The 22,293-nt window shown below is 39.9% G+C and overlaps 2 protein-coding genes across 2 annotated transcripts in view; one reads left to right on the top strand and one right to left on the bottom strand.

The window, feature by feature from the left end:
* The window catches only part of LOC109418885 (T-related protein), a 42,044-nt gene extending 32,446 nt beyond the window's left edge, over positions 1 to 9,598 (bottom strand). Inside the window, exon 1 of the mRNA XM_062860230.1 lies at positions 8,503 to 9,598. The gene's annotated coding sequence lies outside the window, so the exon portion shown is untranslated. The remainder of the gene's footprint in view (positions 1 to 8,502) is intronic.
* LOC134291881 (uncharacterized) lies at positions 216 to 2,919 on the top strand. The gene is made up of 2 exons (XM_062860229.1): positions 216 to 1,497; positions 1,553 to 2,919. Exons 1-2 carry the CDS (start codon positions 826 to 828, stop codon positions 1,994 to 1,996), a joined length of 1,116 nt encoding a protein of 371 aa, XP_062716213.1. The 5' UTR covers positions 216 to 825; the 3' UTR covers positions 1,997 to 2,919.
* Positions 9,599 to 22,293: the final 12,695 nt, after the last annotated feature.

The following is a 22,293-nucleotide window of genomic DNA, read 5'->3' as shown; positions in this document are numbered from 1 at the left end:
GGAGTTCCTTAGAAGATAGCTCAAGGAATTTCTCCAGAGATTTCTCCAGAAATTCTCTCAGGTATGTCTACTGGAATTCCTTCAGGAGTTCCTCTAGGGATTGCTCTTGGAATTCCTGCACGAATTCTTTTGGGAATTCCTCCAGAAATTCCTTTAGAAATACCTTCAGTCATTCATCCAGGGATTTCTAAAGGGATGCCTTCAGACTGCAGTGTTGCATTTGAACGCGTTCAATTTGCGTTCAGAAAAAATGAACTGAACTCAGTGAGCTGTTGAAAAGATCGCGCGTTCAGTTCAGAAAAAGGATCTTGAAGCAGGCTTTGAACGCTCACAAAACGAACAATGATCATTTTCAAGACGTTATTTGAAGGTAGCTTGTCAAATCAGATTTAATCTTTCAACGGAGTTCCTCTGCTCAAATTTCAAACCTCGAACTACCCAACGTTTTTCAATGGTAGGTTATTACGTGTTACAGCTTTAAAGCTGAATTAATGGTAATTTCCAACATACATATTAGGAATCGAAAAATAAAATAACTCCAGTAAAGCGCAAGCTTCCTCCGAAGGAATCTACCGCTATTATTTCAAGTCAGTTTGATGATCTCCTTGTTCCTCCGGCTAAATGCAAGATATGCAAAAAGCAACTCATGTCCACGAAAAAAAGCAACCTGAAGCGTCATTTAAAGGATAATCATCCAAAGCAGTTTTTTGAGCTGGGGCTTGATCCTGATGAAGAAACCTTGGATGACAGCGGACCATCACCCAAGAAAATGGTCAAATATCAGTTGAAATCGATACAAATTTTTTCACAAGAGCCTGCGTGAAGATGGTAACATCAGGTGGTTTGCCGCTGTCCGTTTTCGAAAAACCTGGCATTTGTGAAATTCTGGCCAAAATTCAGGATGCTCTAAAGATAAAGCTAAACCGAAATAATATGCCGTCAAAAGTAAAATATACCGCAGATCAAATCAAGAAACGTATTACAGAAGATCTTAAAAACAAGTTCGTATGCATCAAGTTGGACTCAGCTACAAGAAAAAGCCGAAGCATCTTGGGTGTCAATGCTCAATATTTAAAGGACACCAAAATGACGGTAAGGACTTTAGGAATGATCGATATCAAAGTTGCGCAGACGGCCGAAAACATTCGTCAGGAGGTGCAGACTGTTTTGAAAAATGACAAAACATTAAAAATTGGAGCGAAAATGTGGAAATTTATTGAAGATTTCTCAAAGGCTTTCAAACCAGTTCATTTGGCTACGAAAAAACTTCAGAGTGAAGCAATAACCATGGGTGATTTCTACTTCGTTTGGTTGACATGTTGCCTTGAGCTTGAAGACGTGGATTCACCTTTGGCGAGAAACATACTTCAAGCGATGGAGAAACGAAAGTCCAAGCTTTTTGATAACAATGCATTTCTGGCAGCAATTTATTTGGATCCTCGGATAAACTACAGAGGAAGTGAGCTGATTACACAAGAACAGAGGGCTACTGCAAAGGTAAATGATGCAAATGAAAGTATTTTTATTTTTAACCATGTTTTCAATGTTTTAGAAGCATTTGCTTAACGTATGGGAAAAGATCAAACATCGATTTGCAAGAAAGCCTAACGAAGAGAAACAGAAATTGTCACCAGATCAAACAACAACCTCGAAAATCGAACAGATGTTACGTGCAAAGGAATCTGCAGAGGACTTATCACAAAGAAGTTTCGAGCAAAAACTGGAAATGCTGTGCACCCAGGCTCGAGTTTCATCCGATACCAATGTTCTTTCGTACTGGAAAATGATGCGATCGGCTGGGCCAGAACTTTACGAACTATCACAAATGGTTCTAGCTGCTCCATGCACTCAGGTGTCGGTTGAAAGGTCGTTTAGTGCCCTTAGTGTCATTCTCACTGATAGAAGGCTCCGTATTTCAGACGAAAATTTGGCAAACATATTATTTGTTAAGTTGAATGACGATTTGTTCAATTGTGTTATCTTAGAATATGCATAGTAGATAAAATATGTATAATATCTCGTTACATTTATATCACCCACGCCATTGTAGTTTTTGGATGGTTAAGGCATCATTACATTGTTACTTTTAAATAAATTAATTCAACCTATCGTGAAAAACTTTTTTATTGCTTATATTAGGTGTGACACAATTAAAAAAATCCAAATTGAAAAAAGTTAACCACAATTGTGTATATTACCTTGCGACGGAAAAATTGTTTTAGATTGTGAATTTAAAAAATATCAATATGGTTTTATGACCTTGTCTAATATTTGATACACAGCACAGTTTTTGTCACGCAGCTACATAGAAAGTTTGGCCACATGTGTACCGATTCTAATTTTCATTTTATTCCGCAATGTCTCGCCCAATTTTCAACGGAACGGCTTGATTTTTTTATACGGAATTAATACTATGTCCTACGTTGTATGTATGTAGTAGATATGCTTCACCGCTTATCATTATTATGTAACTTTATTACAAATCATAAGCTACATTGCAATTGACATACTCAAGATCCTACTGTATGCTTTTAAATTATCATGAACAGTATGTACCAAGTTTTACAGCTGCATCTCGGATAATTAAGAAACACAACACGCCAGTAAATTACGTAGCTCCGTTGTTTCATCATACAGGATAACACTAAACGGAATTCCGACCATTTAAGGCTTTATGGTGAAAATTTGAAGAGTCCATGTTTAACCAAGTTAAAACCGATGAAACTGGCTAGTTTTAGATATATATATATATTCAGTTGAATATCAGTCGAAGATTTTGAACGCGTTCAAATTTTAGAACTGAACTGAGAGTTCATGAGCCGTTGAAATGTTTTGAACGATGATCCATGATTGCTGTGATCAAGTTCAGTTTTAATGAACAATTAGCATGCTTATCTGCTCTCGTTCCGTTCAAATGCAACACTGCTTCAGAGATTCATCTAGGCATTCCTTCAGGATTTAATTCTGGGACTTCTTCAGGAATACCTTTAAGATTTCAACCAGGAATTACCCCAGGAATTCCTGCAGATACTAACTCAGGAATTCCTGCAGAATTTACCTCAGGAATTCTGGATTTCATCCAGGCATTTCCTTCAGGATTTCCTTGAGGAATTTTTCCAGAAATTTCTCCTACAGGTATTCTTCCAAGGATTCCTCCAGATATTTTTCCAGGAATTGCTTCAAGGGATCCCTCCAGGAATCCCACAAGAATTTCCTCCAGGAATTCCTTCAGGAATTGGTCCAGGTATTTACCAGAAATTCATTTAGGGATTCCTCTAAAGATTCTTCCAGGAATTCTTCCGATGATTCCTCCAGATATTCCACCAAGAATTTTTCCAGGAGTTCCTCCAGAAATTTCTCTGGAAATTCATAATGGAATTTCTGCAGGGATTCCTCCAGGAGTTCCTTTGGAGATTTCTCAAGGATTCCTCCAGTGATTCCTCAGGGTATTTTCAAGATATACCTCATGAAATTCCAGTAAAAATTAAATAAAAAAATCCTCGAGGAATTTCTCCTGAAATTCTTTGGAGGATTCCTCCAGGGATTCTACCTGAAAGTTTACCAGCGATTCTTCAAGAAAATCCTCGAGAAATTTCTCCAGAAGTTCATCTGAAGATTTCTCAAGGAATTTCTTTAGATATTCCTCCAGGAATTCGCACAGGCATGTCTCTAGGCATTCCTTTAGGAGCTTCTCTAGGGATCGCTCTTGGAATTCCTCCAGGAATTCTTTTAGGAATACCTCCAGGCATTCCTCCAGGAGTTCCCCCAGGGATTTTCATAGGCATTCCTCCAGGGATTCATCCAGTCATTTCTTCAGGGTTTGATTCTGGGACTACACCAGGAATACCTTTAAAATTCCACCAGGAAATACCCCAGGAACTCCTGCAGAAATTACCTCAGGAATTCTTGCAGAAATGAATCCAATAATTCGTACAGAAATTACAACGGCAATTTATCAAGGAATTTCTCCAGGAAATCATCCTCCAGGAGTTTATAAACGAATTATTCAAAGAATCCAGGGATTCCTCCAGAGATTTCTTCAGAAATTTGTTCAAGAGATTCCTCCAGTAATTCCACCAGGATTTACCAGTAATTTACCAGCAATTCCTCGAGGAATTTATCAGGAACACCTTCAGGGATTCCACTAAAGATTCTACCGGAACAGAAGATATCAAAAACCATCAGAACTCAACCAATTTAAAGTGTCGTAGTGAAAGATCCACAATTAAAATGGGGCAACACAAAGTTTGCCGGGTCAGCTAGTGTTTTTTTCACGATTCTATCCGATTCTGTGCCATCCTACCAATAGTGTCTCGCACCTTTTATGATGACTATATGAAACAAAATCGCAATTGAAATTTAATTTGACTGAAATGCGATTTTACGCAATTATTGTTAACAAATATACATATTATTATACAATTCCGATTCAATATATGAAAATATACGATTTTTTCCACACAATGATTTACGATATGTGGTTGGCTGGGCGACCAACACATTTGCGGTGTCTCTCGAGGCGTTAGAACGAGCAGCATGAGTGGTGTTCACCAAGCATCGCAGCGCCATCTAAAGTCGTCCATCGAGAGGGTCACCCTGCCACGCACAGAAGGAGGCGTCACCAATATCCAGGCACTATGTGTCTCCCAGATCCAGCAGCTGAGGGCATATTCTATAGAAAGCCACAACCGTCATGACATGTACTGCATTGTATGTGAAGCTGACCTCTGCATCTAGTGCAGGAATATTACCAGCTGAACTGCGACATCAAGACCGTCGACGAGACGATTGTAACATGGAAGCGGAAGGAGTTGCATGGGATGTACCCCCACCAAGTGGTGCTCGAGGACATCGATAAGGCGGCGTCGAACATGTGGCTGGTGCGAGGTGACCTCTTCCCGGAAACAGAAGGTTTCATGGTAGCCATCCAATACGCCCAAGTAACAATCACCATGCCTTGAAGGTTTATTCATGTTTTATCCTGGTTTTATACGAGCATGTGAAAAAGGTTATTGTTCTATATTAGTTTTATGTGGTAGTTTTTTACTTTGCACCTTTGGCATTCCATAAAACTATCATATAACTTCTGCTATGAATATCTTCAGTTAAAGACTAGCAAGTAGTCATGGATTGGTTTTATCACTTATTGTATACCATTTCAATAAAAATTTCTTTTGCGGTTGTTGTCGGAGAGATTTTTTGTAAACAAATACACAAAACTGTGGGGCAATGCATAAAACCAACAAAAGATTTTGTGGCCGTAACATAGACCAAAAAATGCTGTGATAAAACCGCTAGTTCTGTCATGAGCTCAGATATGACCACCTCAGGAGGGTTAGTCCTATTGGAGGAATCATCAGGAACACAGAGTTTTATCAGAAAAATATGTCGCCTAGCCGGGATAATTTATGTACATACAGAAAAATCATTACTAAATATTATGATTTTACGTACAGCTTGTGATCAAACTTAACAATTCAACACGTTTCCGTTATGCTTATTTTCAGAAAAATTACATAATGTCTTTGAAACTCCGCTATGTTGAAAAACCCTTTTAAGCACCCAATTCCATCGAGTAAATTAAATGCATTTAACTTCCAATTAATGCACAGTTTGTGTACCGCACTTATTTTTTGTCATTATCACAGTCACATTCACCACAAATTTCCCGTGGCATATCTCCTAGCACGTATTAAATAGGAAAACAAATCTGAATTCCAGATTGACATCTTTCCAATTGATGGCTGTAATAAACCAAGCATAATTTATGCTGAAGATCGAACAATAGTGAGAAATAAACAAAACAAATGTTTGACAAGTCAGAAGATGGTTTTATTTAGAAGGATATATCGGGGATACGATAAAACTATGATACAACCCGAAATCCTAAGCCGGTATGCATACGAAAGTCCTGTAGATCGTAATAAGACTGGGCCAACTAGCCAGAAAGTGGGCTTACGGAGGCATATTAGAACTCGAGATGACTTTTAAGTCGGCATCAATGGTTTTATGCACGGTTGCAACAATTACGAAGCTTCCAACGAACGTGAGTTTTTGTTTTTGTCTTTTCACCACACCGTTTCTGACGTTGAGACCCCTGTCCTTCACGGAGACAATTGAAAAGAGAATAAAAATTCTCTTTTCGCTCACATCGGGGAGACGGTGAGGTTCAAAAGCAACTTTTTTCCTCTGTGACCGGCACTCAAACGACAAAAATTCACCACGTTTGCTTATGGGCGAGTCGCATTCATGCGGCCGGTGTTGACATGAATCATCCATCAGCGCAGAGCGTGTTTAATTTTTCTGCGTTCACTTTCAATTATCTCACAGCGGAGCTAAAAATTGTAGGAATTGAATGAAATACGTCCACATACGACTATTACGTCCTTTATTCTGTCATAATGTACAAACTAAATCTATCATAGCCTACTACAAAATGAATGTCAAAAGCATTCAGTTCAGCAGAAATTCATTCAATTGAATGAGATTTTTTCATCCCTGGTTTTATGTTTAGGGTTTTTGAATCGCTAAAAAACTTTGATAAAATCAAAATTGTTACTTGGGCGGGGAAATGCGATGAAGAATTACCGGCGTTACATATAATAAAGACGTGGAGGACCGCTGAAAAAAGTACAATTCAGTTGAAGAATCGATGGAGCATATCGTTGTAGGCTGTTCAGTGTTAGCTGCATAAGCTTACCTCGATCGTCACAACGAAGTTGCCAAGATTGTGCACTAAAAGCTTGCTTTGAAGCATAACTTAGTCAACATATTTGTACCCTACTGCAAGTAATAGCCAGACCCGGTTCTGGAAAATAGTCTCATAGATCTTTACTGGGATTCCGAGATCATTACGGCTATCCTCATTCGTTGCTACCGGCCCGACATTGTGGTTCACGACAAAAAGATGAAGCTCATCTACATCGCTGTATCGCTGTACCGCTAGACCTTAATGTCCGAACAACGTTCTTCGGCAAGATTAACAAGTACCACGACCTAGCGGAGGAGCTGATGCAGATGAGGAACCTAGAGGAAGTCCATATATGTAGTTCCGACTATCCTCTTGGTAACCGGAGTTGCCCCCAAATATCTCCTAAGGTCCCTAGACAAGCTGGCATTCCGATTGCCCGCCGTAGGTGAAAGTTTCCAGCTTTTTTGGTAAGAAGTGCCAAAATCTATCATAATAATAAACATAGCAATAATAACACGAGCTCGTTGCACTCTACGGCGAACCCGCATCCTTAAGGTAGTCAAAGCCGTATGGATACGGTGGGCAGGGCATGTTGCAATAACACCGGACAACAACTCTGCAAAGTTGGTGTTCGCTGCTGATTCGGTTGGTACAAAAAGGAATGAAGCGCAGAGATGCGTGGACCAGGTATCAGAAGGCCGGCTTCAGAGGCACGTTATCCTTTATTTGGGACATTTATGTCATTTTTTTTTATCTGTATTAACGAGATTCATGCTCTTCTTGCATGAGGGCCATGTTTGACCCAAATCGTACACTACGCCAACGACCTGTTCAAAGCGTGATACAAAAGAAAGGTTTAACGTTAAACTTTCTGTCCTGCAAAATGAGACTAGGGGACAATTGTGCAATGTAGCAAGAGTGACGATTGGAGTCAAATTAGGAATTGAGTTTGAAAGTTCGTGAAATGCGTTTACCAATCGCTTTTCTTGTGATCCAGTTCTAACCCGAGTTGGAACTGTAGTAGATCAACCTTCGATTTGCTTGTATTGTAGTTTGATTGCTATCATATTTTCCGCCAATCCAGTTGCAACTCAGATTCAAAACGAATAACGATATTGGTAACTAACACAAGGAGAAGTTTGGTCATTTCTTACAAGTGCGTTTTCACACGAGGAAGAATTTTGGACAGCCATGCGTCCCCATTATTCGTTTGCGCTGAACAAGGAGTTTTTTTTTATCTACAACTTCACTATACTCCAACTACAACTCAATTTACATTGGAAGACTTTAAATTTTTGACAAATTATTAGGTACTTGAAATTTGAAAGTAAGTTACGTTCAACACTGTTTGAAGAAGTGAGAAATACAGAGCTTCATTTTCCCCGAATTGTAATCCATGAATACTAATAATCACATGTCTCTTAATACTCAATATTAAAACTGGTGCTCTTAGGGCTTTTGCAAACAGCGTTAACTGAGTACATTTGGCTTGTAGGTTGAAATGTAAAAGAAAAAAAGCTCAAAATATATTTTAGAAAATTTATTAAACATCGTAATTTAGGAGTTCATTGAAAGATTGTCTCTTGAGACTTCCTCTCCTTCTCTAAGCTGCCCTGTGCTGTTTCAGATAACATAACTCAATTGCAAATTTCCCCACGTCTAATTACCACCCAACATCCAATGAAGCCATCGTTAGCTCACAATGAAAGTGCGAACCACCCGTCCCGTTCCCGCTGGTTAGTGTTTTCATGATGATTTTAAAATTCAATAAATTAACTATCTGCGAAAACGCAAATATAATAGGTACTCACAGTGACTAGTTGGCTCTGGGTGGCCCGGATGAATCGACCTAGGTGTCGCAGATCACACTTTGCTTCTAACGACTGCCTCGCTGCCCCAGTAGTGCGAGGCTCAATCCGACCCAAGTTGTTAATAAATCTTTTGTACAGGAGCAGATTATTTATCACAATTATGAGAATTAACTCCTCTTTAGGAATCGTTTGGCGCACACACTCAAAACGAGCCCCCCTCTGTCTGCTTGGGTGTGAACTACTCTTCTACTCCAGTAGGCTCACAACTTCCTTCTGATTGCTTGCTCGAAAGGGAAGTCGACAAATTTCACGTTCACACTTTGTTGTGTCACTTCCGGCGTCGATATGCCTGGCTCTGTGTCATGCAGTTTAATCGTTGTTAACCTAACCACCAGGTTGTTAAGAACCGATCACTACCAAGCACTCGCACTTCGTCGTACGCATGCTAGAATCCGCACCATCGTCTTAATTTTTGATGTTATAAATTAATTAACAAACACTTACTCCCCCGTTTGTTCGCACTCTCAATTGACATATGTCACTTTTCGAACGTCAAACCAATTGCCTCTCGTTAAAATCTCTTACACAAATATGGACAATTTTAATAATAATCCTGATAATAACACTATGAACATACACTAATTAATTAGTATAGGTTTGTCAAATGTTTCATAAATAATCAACAACACAAATCACTTTCGGTCGTGGTTCGCTGGGCACGCTGCACCCTCTGGACAAATCCCAAAAGGTTCAAAAACACTTGATCACCAGCAGCACATGTAGCACTTGTTTCACAGAGCAACTCAACTGCCAAAAAAGAGGTGTGACTTCGAATTCTCCACGTACGCCCGTCTCGCGTAGATAATTAATTCACTTCACTCGTTCGAAACGCTGCTGCGTTTGGCGGCACTATGGAAAACAAAATGAACTCCCGTTTCGTTTAACCCGTCGCTATTTTGCCTCGATCGACAACGACCGATCGGATCACCACTGGAACCCGTAGGGTATCCGAAAGCAAAAAAACCACAACCACCCTTGCGCGATGGTAGACGTCAAGTGTGCCACGAGATGAGCTGATGCTGTTGTTACGGACCGAACTGGTGGACTCTCGGGCTCAGATCCCCATCGGTGGTGTGTTTGATCTTCTATCTCGTCTTCTCCGTTGGTCGGCCACAACCGGTTCGGTGCAGCCGAAAGAGGTAGATGGCTAGAGGTACGATTACCGCGTTTCGTTGTGCGCCACAGACCATCGTATGAACGCCGGCCATCATTGCGTTGGGAGTATCTCTTACCTGTTTGTAGGAGTGAAATCGATGGATATGGATGCGGAAAAGGGATGGTAATAAATGCTACAGCATAGATGAGATTGGTCAAATCTGGAATAGGAATCCTTAGATAAACAATAAAATATCATTTAAATTGATATTTAACCGACGGTACTTGATATTTTGGAAATGTTCAAATACTTACTTACTTCAGTGCTGAGCACCCATGGTGGTGCAGAAGACCGAAGTGGAAAATCCTGGGCGATTGCTAGTCATCGTCATGACCTGTGACCAGGTCAAATTTATGTGCGACTTGCTTGATTTCGTTGTTGAGGCTATGCCGCCTTGAGCCTGTGCGTATGCCTCTGCTACGATGTCCTACTGGATTCCAATTTAACGCTTGCTTGCAGATTTCGTTCTCGTCCCTTCGTAGAGTGGCCTCCACTTTCGCTCCCGAATTCCTGTCGTTATCAGCTTTTGATGACATCGACGATAGACCTCCACATTGGAGATCAAATTTTAAGGCCACCATGCACGAATTATGTACAGCAGACATCTATTGATGAAGACCTGCAGCCGTCTACTGTTCTCTGCTAATACATACACACCAAGTTTCACTGGCATACAGCAGCACAGGTTTCACGTTCGTGTTGAAAATTCGGATTTTAGAGCGTCGACTAATCTAATTGTTTTTCCATACATTTCTTAAGCTCGCAAAAGCAGTCCTCGCATTCTTGATCCATGCACCTACATATGTATGTATGTCGATCTTGGTGGCGCCATCGGCCGCTACTTGGCTACCAGGATATTGGAAGCTTTGAACATTCTTCACTGCGTACCCAGCTACCGTAAAGTTGGAAGGGTTGACCGTGTTTACATCCAACGATTTGGTCTTGTTGACGTTGATGGTAAGATCTGCCACCGAGAAGCGATCGACAGCGATTCTCCATGATAAGAGATGCCAGAGCAACCCACGACACGATTTAGTTCACGATCAATTGCACCTACCTGGATCTTGTCGATTACGATGAGGAAATCGGTGATAGAATACATCCTTGCCTCACTCCAGACCTGGATGGAATCGGACAAGACACCGTAGTGCAGTACTCTGCTCAGAAATGACTCGTACTGTGCTTCAGTGAGATCGATGATTTTCTAAGGGACACACTTGGGCCTGAGAACTCCCCACATATTTTCGTGATTGAGACGGTCGAAAGCTTTTTCGTAATCAATGCAATGTACACCAGGTAGAGAGACTGTTCGAATTCAATGATATGCTCCAGGATGACATGGAGCGTGACAATATGGTCCACACAGGATGGTCCGGCACAAAATCCTATTTCTTGCCGCCGAAGAGTTGCATCAATCTTCTCCTGTATCCGGTAGAATATCACTTTGTAGAGGACTTACGCCTTGTATCCAGTCAGCCGGAAATGTCGCGGTTTCCCATACATTGACGCAGCTTTGAGCATATCTCGGCTGGCATGCGATTGATCCTCGGGGTTCTGTTCGATTTCATGCTACGAACGGATGTTTCTGTCTCCTGCAGTAGTGATAGAGCTTTGATGTTGACACGAGTAATGCGTCGAACTCTTGGCGGATCATGCTGAGATGTTATGACATGGCCGGCAGCTAAAATTCTCTGTAAATCCTCTGAAACTTCCTAACTTGGCTCAGAAAAGTCCTGAAACCACCTTGAACCCCCTGTAACGCACATTCGAACTCTAAAACCTCCGAAAACGCTTCTGTAACCCTCTGTAAAGCACATGAGCACTGTAATGCCTCCGGAGCATCCTGAAAACCTCCTAAAACTCCCTCAGATCCCTTGTAAAGCACCTGAGGCCCTCCGAAACCCCCGTATACGCCTCTGAAGTACCCTGTAACGCCTTTGACACCCTCCCTCTCCCCTCCTGAAACATCATTGAAAGCCCTCTGAAATCCCACAAGACCCCCTTTGAATCTATTGGCCACTTGCCCTTTTTAAGCTTCTTTTCAACCATAAAATCTATTAAGATAATAAACTGAATGCATTTGGGTAAAAAACATCCATTTAGGCAGTCCCGACCGTGCTGAAAATGTCATTTCGACATATCCAGATTCAATCACCTACAGCTCATTTCAGAAGCTGAAATTCAATATATGGTATATGTGAAACCTGTGCAGCTGGACCAGTTCTACAAGAAACTCACGGGAAAACCGCTCTGTCTCCAATGTTTAAGGTTGTTTCCTTTCTTCCAGAAAGAATTTCTCAACAAGTATCTTCTGGATCAAGTTTTCCTTCACATATTCCTATAGAAATTTCTTCGGGGATACTTTAAGAAAATCTCAAGAAGTTTTTCTTTGCAATCACTTGGAACTTCTCCAGAACTTAGAATTCCACAAGAAATTCCTTCTGGTATTCATCAATAAAATAATTCTTGGTTTCAACCAAAAAATTAATTGTAAAGTTGTTTTTGAGATTTACTGAGATTCTCTTATACATACATACATTATCACTGGAGATTCTCTGATTCTTAAGAATTTCCTAAGGTAACTTTTCCAAGATTATTTTTAAAAAATCCCTTCGGAATTTTTTTCTGATATTCCTTCAGAAGTTCGTTCTAGGGTTCCCCCAGTCCGATTTGAATGTGGTCTTCGGCAAAGTTGTAGCTGATAGAGTAGCCCAGCAGTACCAAGGGTCAACTAACACTCTAGAGCATTTGGGGAAATTCTACGGCCAATTGAATGAAAAACGTCCTTTTACCATAGTAATTCCCATACAAACTTTGAAGGGCTTGTGCACTCTCAATTTTCATCCAAATCAGCTCAAATTTTGGGAGAAGGCATACAATCTGGTTATGTATCGAATAAGCGGTGTGGAGCAAAAATGATTTTTTGAACCACGCTACAGTTATGCATCATCCGGCAGTACTGTGGTGCATACATCTTTTATTTCGTCATGGGTGATTACTTCTTATGGCTGCACTGCGTCAACATTGATGTTAAAAACTATAAATAACTAGTATTCGAGAGAAACATTATGCCAAAACCAGTGAATCAAAATTCAACCATCGCGCAACAATAACGACAATGTCGCAACCTGAATTTGTTGTGACATTCTACCCAATGCGACATAGGTTTGTCTCAACTTGAACAAAATAGGACAAAGATCGTGCACCACGAGTTTAGAGATTTTTAAGCCCTGCATTGTGATTTTCGAGCGGTAACCTCGAGTCGGTAAACACTGCAACGCTGCTGAAGATGTACCATCAAAAAGTTTCGATTTAAGGCTAGTAATAATTGATTAGTCACGAGTTGAAAAGTACGCAACAAATTCAGCTTCCGTTTTGTCTGCAACAACAAAAAATCGAGATCATGTCAATATCTGTTACCAGTTGGGATAAAGAGTAATCGCCGCGTCTTCTTTCTCTCTTGTTTCATGCCTGTTTTGTCTGACAATTCTCTTCACTGGTCAAAACTTTGAATGTTGACAAAAACTCTACCTGGTATGTCGAAATGACATTTTCAGCACTGGTTCTAAATCGTGCAGGTTTGGTTGCAGAATCGACTCTCCGCAGTGGTACACTGTGAACACGGTATTGACGATACGGTCGGTTTGGCTGCTCATTCAGGTTTCCCAAGGAACTCTATAATGTATGTGCAGTGGTCGTGAGAATTGCGGCAGCTATGGCAATCCTTTAACAATTGGACATTTTTCCAACAATCGTCAACTGGGAGTCGCTGGCATTTAAGCAGCTGTTCAAGTGATGGCCAGTTTATCTACAAAACAACCACAGGATCTCAACTACAAACTTGTTCTTTGCTAGATTATTAGTTGTTTTGTTCTCGGAGTGCATGTTGATGATGCTTCTGTCCTTTTTGTGCTTTTAGCGTGATGACCAGAAGTAAAGGTAGATCCTTGTTTACATATTCAACCACCACCAGCATGGAATATCTGAAGGTAGGGGAACAAAGCCCAAAATGCCAAGAGGGGGTAAAATGGCCCAATTCATAAAATCATTCCTGAATGTGATTTGTTTATTACTATAGGTGAATGGTGTCCAGATATGTTGTCATGAAACATTTTTCTAGAAGTCTGGCCGCCAAACCCACGGAAAATCTTTCGATTTCCCAATGAAAATTCGCAACTTCCGGGTTTTCATGCTTGCAATTAAGGTTTTTTGGTGATTTTATTACCTGCCATGTGTTTCCAAGGTGATTGAGACACACATGGAGACGCATGGTTGTTAATGTCTACGCTATCCATGTTAGGGGTCATTCAAATATGACGACCATCGTTCCGCGGGCAGGGGGGTGTCACTCCATGTATTGAATATACGATAAAAGTGGACAAAGGGAGGAAAAGGAGTCGGAAATGCCCGAAAAATGTTGGACGTAATTTTTGAATGTTTCCATGAAGTGGCATCTTACCCCACGGCAGGCGACCTTTTTGCACCACTTCCGTTTTACGAACCAGTTTTTCAAATAGCTAAAAATCGATGAAAATGCATTAGTTTAATGAATATTTTTGCTGAAATATCAAACAAATTTTGTCTAGTTGCTTTTATCACTTTGAATGCCTACGAATTGAGGCTTTTTGTCATTGAAAACGATGAAAGTTTGAAAAATGGCATCTTGCCCCACTTCCCCCTATGCAAACCTACAGGGGATAGACAAAATGATCGGGACAGGCAAAATTTTCACTTTTCAAAAAGTGTTCAACTGGCTGTAACTTTTCGAAAAGTGCATCAAATATTCTCAAATTTTCACTGTAAGTTCATCAACTAGATGTGTATCAATGGTCCAAAATCAGAAAAGATCGGGTCATTCTCCACGAAGTTATAAAGATTCTTGAAAAAGGTAAAATTATTCGATAGCCAACTTTGAGCTGTTATATCTCCGGATTCAATGAACCGATTGAAATGAAATTCTGACCATTTATGACTTATATAATGAGCTATGAAAAACCATTGATTTAACTTAATATTTTTAACACGGAAGAAAATTATAACGATTAGATTATTTTTCTAATAAAACACCAAATTTTCCAAAATATCAAGATCGTTTCAAAATTCAAGATGCGAATTATAGTTCATTTAATTTCCCTCTAATTGATTTATATATATATATATATATATATATATATATATATATATATATATATATATATATATATATATATATATATATATATATATATATATATATATATATATATATATGTTTTGAAAGAAAGTAACAACCTAGCTACCAATAAATTGAAAAAGTTATAGAATGCATATTAAAAATGGACCAATTTACTAAAAAAAACGTGAAAAAATTAAAATCGCTTTAATTTTGTCTCTTGTTAAAAATTTCAAGTTAAGTCAAATGTTTTCCAGAGTTCATTATATAAGTCATAAATGGTCCAAATTTCATTTCAATTGGTTCATTGAATCCGGAGATATAACAGCTCAAAGTTGGCTATCGGATAATTTTACCTATTTCAAGAATCTTTATAACTTCGTGGAGAATGACCCGATATTTTTCAAATTCGAACCACTGATGCACAACTAGTGGATGCACTCACAGTAAAAATTTGAGAATATTTGATGCACTTTTCGAAAAGTTACAGCTAGTTGAACATTTTTTGAAAAGTGAAAATTTTGCTTGTCCCGATCATTTTGTCCATCCCCTGTACTTCAGGCTGAAGCATTAAGCACCCATTGTCAATTTACCCGGGCAGAAACGAATAACTGCCACATAACTACAGCTTGCCAAAGTCAGGTATCATACCGTAACAAGGTATTGATAAGTAAACAAGGCATTGAAAATGGCTTATTTTGATATTGTAATACCTACACATCGTCATCGACCGAAAATACCTTAATGAGTTATTGGTTTGTTATTTAGTACCATTTTTAGTATAGAAGCTTTACCTAAACATACATGTTTTCCAAAATTCGTACGAAAAATGGTTTTCCGTCTAATTCAAAATTAGGTCGACCAAATTTTGAAATGAAAGTTGCATTACAACCCCGTTTCTATCCTCTTTGAGAGCCATTTATTAGATTTTAGTGAAAAAAAATCATACCATAATTTAAATTATCGATTTAGGTTTACACGTCACCGTGCAAAAGTTTGGGGTCACCCCTTAGTATGCTGCATCGTGCATAAGTTTGGGGTCACCTGACCTGACCTGACCTGACCTGAAATCTGAGTCAGAGTTTTATTCAAATCGTAATTTTGTTGGTACTACTCCAATTTTTTCCCTTGGTAGCTAAATGGCAGGACACAGAAATGGTTAGTATGTTCATAAACTAAGTTCTAGTCTACGTTACACTCTTAAGGTAGAAAATGTTATATAAATAAATAAATTACTTAATAAACCACATCATAATTTTGATTGACTTATCACATACTCCTTCTTCAATTATCCATATGATTTATCTATTGTTAATCGATGTAGGATATGTGTTCCATCAGTAATCTCACGCTCCCTTATTCATCGTATTCGAAAACAAGCGATTACGGCACCGAATGATTCCGTTCTTTTTGTTTTCATGCGTGCTCACTCCTAACAAAAAATACAAAAATAAGAAACAAAACAAATAAGGCTTCAATCCTTTGTTTTTCGTAGGATGAAAATGGGAGCTACATGCTTAATAAGGGAACCAGTACCCTACTGGTGGGTAGCTTTGAAAATTCTATCCCAAAATCTCAAATAACCAAATCCCGAAGGCCACTCCAGGAACGCACCATTACACCAAAACCCAAGTCCCGATTTGGATAGCATTAGTTTACTCGGAGAAATGGCACTCGTTGTTATTGGTTTTGGGGTAATGTTATGATTCTGGTTATGACCCTTACATTTATGTAGGGTAGAATTCACAGATCAGTAATTTTCATCTCACTTCCATTCTATTTCACACTTTATATAACGAACTTAGCTGATTTAGTATGGATTGTATATACCATTTTCTACCTTAAGAGTGTAACTTAGTCAAGAATTTAGTATATAAACATTCCATAACTATTTCTGTGTCTTGCCTTTCAACTACCAAGGGAAGAAATTGAAGTTGTACAAAAAATATGACGATTTGAATAAAAATTCGACTCAGATCTCATTTGGAAGGTGACCCCAAACTTATGCACGACGCAACATACTAAGGGGTGACCCCAAAGTTTTGCACGGTGACGTGTAAACCTAACTCTTTAATTTGAATTATGTTCTGAAATTTCCCAGTAAAATCTGAATGGCTCTCAAAGAGGATAGAAATGGGGTTCTAATGCAACATTCATTTAAAAATTTGGTCGAACCAATTTTAAATTACACGGAAAACAATTTTTCGTACAGATTTAGGAAAACCATGTAAGTTTAGGTAAAGTTTTTATACTAAAATTTTCATATAAAATTAGTAAAAAGTACCTACGGATCGAATCTAACTCTTTATCTTTCGAGAGAGTCTAAGCACGTGTGGATTAAGTGAAAGATGACTGAGATATGACCGAAAAACATTTCCATGTTTTTGAGAGGGTGACCCCAAACTTTTGCACGTGAGTGTAATTTAGGAGCCTCAACTTTCAAACGATTTTCCTGAACATACTCAATTTTTGAGTCTCTCTTGCACTAATGCGACGATATGTTTTGCTAACCCTATCATCGGATTCTCTACCCAGAGAGCTCGTCACCAGTCTTCCCAAACGAACACCAAACTCGCTAAGTACTGCTGTATTTATACTCCGCCTGTACTCTGACTGTGCGTTCGTACCGCAACACACAAATCTGTACCTAAACGCGTACTTATGTTCAAAGTTCGTTTCAAACACAAGTTCGAACATATGTACAGTACATGTGTACCGTGCGAAACGAAGTGGGAAGCAATCGTGCAAAAAAGAACTTTCTCGAACGACGATTGACAGTTCGGCACCAATCGTTTGCCAATCCGAACGCCGCTTCGGGTTTCATTCTCGGTTTGTGCTCGGATCGATTTTCGTTTTGTACTTCTGTACGTACACAAGTTTTGTACTTGAGTACTCTTCGGTACGGAGTACGGTAGCCGGTAGCAAACACGGGTACTCCGATGTTTGGCGTTTGAAGTTCAACACAAGTGCGAGAAAACGTACAGAAGTTGAACATGTGTCAAGTTTGTGGGAAGACTGCTCGTCACCAGTCGCCACACCCCTTTCAACGTATAGCGCAACAGTTCTCTCCAGTCCATGCAAAAGAGCGAGCGCAAGAAAGAGACAACTCCATCCACGCCATCCAAGCCTGTGAGCTGCGATCTCATTCAGCAGCGATCGCTGTGAATGGCATCATAAAACCATTATGGCTGGCTCTCCGTTGCTGCTGCCGCCGCCACAGCCGCCGTCGGTCATCCATGTTTGCGGCTTCTGTTTTCCTCCGCTTGTTCGCAAGGGTTTCCCTCGTTCGGATCATCGCTTGGTGCAAGGGTAATTTGAAGAATCTTGGACAAACAATACGCAAATTCTTTCGTTATAGTGCATTACCTGGCATTTTATGACTGGATGATTCTGAAACTGTAACAACACATCCCAACGGACATTTGAACCCGTTTCAGGAACAGACAGATATACAACTTGTTATACCGCTAGTTTTGTATGTTATTGATAATCCGGTGTCTCCACTAGTTGTCATGTTATTCCTTTTGAAACAAAATTCTTGACATTGACCTGAATTACAGGTTGAGTCTTCAGATGAAAACTCTCAGAATAACGGTTTTCTATAAAATCAAGTAAGTAATGCGTCCGTGGTTCTCCAGTCCAAGAGACTTAAACGTGTATAAAACGACGAACCATCGCACATTATCCAATGAATCGCGGCCACTAACAAACAGCAACGGTATTCCAAACATTGCTTCGCTCCTAAGTATATTTGCACAATTTCGTTTGAGATACCAGCCAAACAGGAGTAATGCATTGCACAGTACTGCGTCTCCGGAATCAAATTTGTTCAAACGCTTTCAATGGGTTTTCTCCTGTTCCGAAAAAAAAACCTAATAGATGAAACTAACAATAGCAACATCAACATACCCCACATCGAATCGGCATACAATCACGACCAAACGGAACGCTAGGTGATTTTTGTTCAAATATGATACTGTTTCTTAAAATTTCCTAATTTGTCCGGCAAACATTTGATGTCACGAAAGCACGTCGTCGTCGTTGTCGTCGTCGCCTTGTTGCGCTGCTTCCACTCAAGCGATGAATTCGTTGCCCTCCACCTGCGACGGCCATCGCATCATCATCACCGTAGTCTTTACTTCGCCATGAGATTGCCGCCGTGCCGCACTTGGCCGAACTTTCCGACTTCTTCTACGTGTGGACCAGTAGTTTTCAACCATTTTGAAATGTTAAAAGTAGGCATAGTTTACTCTTCACGTCTTAGTTACTACCCCGGATAAAAACTAACCATAGGGTGTATGGTGAAAACCATTCCTGCACCATACAGTGTACCAGCTACAATAAAGTGTATTGTAATGAAATGGTTCGCTATACTATACATTTACATTGGATTTTTATGTAACAATATATTATACTGTTTTTCTTACGTTTGAACCATTCACTTTTCCGAAACATTATTTTTCCGTGAATTTTTAATTATTTCTGGTGTTCGATTTGAATAGATCGTATGTTTGCTGTGATTCCTATGCAGATTCGACCTATTCAAATCGAACACCAGATTTATTCAGTTTAAGATTTTTTCCGTGCTTTGTTTTGTTGATGTTTGTGACTTTTTTGATGCAAAGGAAAAGAAAGAAAAAAAAGTGAATAAGTTGAAACATCAATTTAACCTTTTGGAATCGATTTTTTTCGCCGCTGTTGACGCAACCTCGCTGGTGTCGAACACGTTTGTTATGCTCGGTTTCATCGCCGGGGTCATATACGACCCCTCCGGCTCCAAAGGGTTAATGCCAATAACATGTTTAAATCAGTGGTAAACCAGATGTCCTAAGAACTGCAAGTCCAAGCAGGGGTCCAAGAGATATGGCCGGGCTAGGTGTGTAGAGTGCGATGAGAGAAATACTAATGCAATGTAGGCCAACCCGGAAAGATGCAGGTCAGATTACCGTAAATCAGTAGATGAGTTCAACACTTCAACACTATTCTTTCTGTATTTGCATTTAGGGGAGTTTTCTCCTCTTCTCTCATGTGAACTTGCCTTCGACCACAATCGAATCAAATGCGGTTGACAAACTTTATCTTTGACGTAGAGCCATCTTTAACATATGGACTGGACTGAACACTGAAATGACTTTTAATATAGGTTCATCTGCGGGTTCGCTTTTTAACCTAACTTATATTTGAATCGAACTTGACAGTTATCTCATGAGTTGTTATGTATTTCAAACTTTAGTCAAACTGGTGCCTCAATATTGCAATAACGGTTAAGCACGCTGTAATGATACTTATGTACCTCGTCACCCACTTCATGCAACTACATTAGTGGTCTAATAACACTTAGCGCGCTCGGCATAGTTCCATCATGCCACTCAAAGTGTTGCCACAAATAATGCTTAGTTTGCGAAACCCGGTTATCTGGCTGGTGGGGAATGGGAGCCTAAGCTTCAACTGTTAATGCAATCAGAGACTACTCAGACTTAGACGTGGGCGATCCTATATATGAAGGGTTATCCAAAACGCTCTGGGAATTCCCAAAGCGCATTCTAATAAATCTAATAAGCCTAAGATGCCATTAACAGGAGGAAAATGGCAAGATAATATAACAATATATGGTTTATGTAATGTAAAACAATTCAACATAACAAAAGAGTACCATTCCAAAACCATTTGATTAAATGTATAACCAGTAGTGAAATTACAATTAAAAACAATTTATTTACGGTACATTTTATTGTTTGAAACCATTCATGTACCATACAATGTACGGTATATTTAAACCCACGTATCAGTATTTTGAACAATTCATTAACAATAAAATGTATGGTTTTGCAAAAAAATATATATGGAGAAAAATATTTTTTATATTGTTACGATACTTAACAACCTGTATAATATATTGTAAAAATCTTATTTACAATTCACGGTATGGTATCCAACATTACATCTTATTGTTTTTGTATTTTTATTTTTACAGTGGTGTCTATTGTAAAAATATGGTTCTAAATAGTACTGTTACAATATAACGTTCGGTTTTTCTACTGTATTTTTTATTCGGGACTCCGTGCATAACTAGAAATATCGAAATTGCATAGAGTACCAATGAACCATACTTGATACTTTATACTTGATGCGGTGAGTCTACGCCGAATGAAGTATCCGCCTCCATTGGCCTCGGTCCTGGGCCAATCGCTTCCAGTCGCCCTGAACGTTTAGAGTCCTTAGGTCCTCCTCAACTACAAAAAGCCAACGTGTGCGCGGCCTTCCATGAAGCCGACGACCCCTTCCTGTTCCTCTGCTGAATATAATTTTAGCTTGTCGTTCCTCCGGCATACGAGCTACGTGTCCAACCCACCGCAGCCTGCCGTGTTGTATTCGCTTCACTATATCCATCTCTCTATATACCTGGTACAATTCGTAGTTCATGCGACGCCGCCAGATGCCGTCCTCCAGTTTACCGCCGAGTATTGTTCGCAGCACTTAACGTTCGAAGACCGGGAGAATCAGAGACTTGTACAACGCGAGTTTTGTCTTCGTTTGCAGCCTGCGGGACCTCAGCTGGTTTCACAGACCGAAAAAGGCCCGATTTGCAGCCGCAATCCGTTTTTTTCACCTCGCGGGTAACATCATTATCGCACGTCACTAGAGTACCAAGATAAGCAAATTCATGCACAACTTCAAATTTTTCCCCACCTAGCACCACTTCGTCACCACTACCACGGCCGGACCGACGTTGAACACCTGCAATCATGTACCTACCTAGTCTTTGTGGTGTTAATCGTCAGTCCAATCCTCGCAGTCTCCCTCTTAAAAGGTACAAACGCCTCTTCCACGGCCCGACGATCGATTCCGATGATGTCGATATCGTCCGCGAAGCCCAAAAGCATATGCGACTTCGTGACAATGGTTCCGTTTCTGTGCACACCAGCTCTCCTTATCGCTCCTTCCAGTACTATATTGAACAGTAAGTTCGAAAGAGCATCGCCCTGCTTCAGTCCGTCAAAGGTTACGAACCATGACGAAATTTCATCCGCAACCCGTACACTTGATTTCGATCCGTCAAGCTTCGCACGAATCAGTCTAATCAGCTTCGCCGGAAAACCATGTTCGATCATAATCTGGCATAACTCGTTTCTCTTAACTGAATCGTACGCCGCCTTGAAATCAATAAACAGATGGGTCTGCAAGTTGTACTCCCAAAATTTATCGAGAATCTGCCACAGGGTGAACATCTGATCCGTCGTTGATCGGCCCTCACGAAATCCTGCCTGATTATCGCCGATGAAAGACTTCTCAATCGACCTCAGCCTGTGGAACAGAACTCCGGACGAAATTTTGAACGCTGAATTGAGGAGTGTTATTCCTCTGTAATTCGCGCACTCCAGTCGACGCCCTTTCTTGAAAAGAGGGCAAATGAGACCATCCA

This window comes from Aedes albopictus, chromosome 3 (assembly GCF_035046485.1).
Source record: "Aedes albopictus strain Foshan chromosome 3, AalbF5, whole genome shotgun sequence".
NCBI classification, from domain to species: domain Eukaryota; kingdom Metazoa; phylum Arthropoda; class Insecta; order Diptera; family Culicidae; genus Aedes; species Aedes albopictus.
Note: the sequence above shows the minus strand (reverse complement) of the source record. Positions and strands in the feature narration are given on the sequence as shown.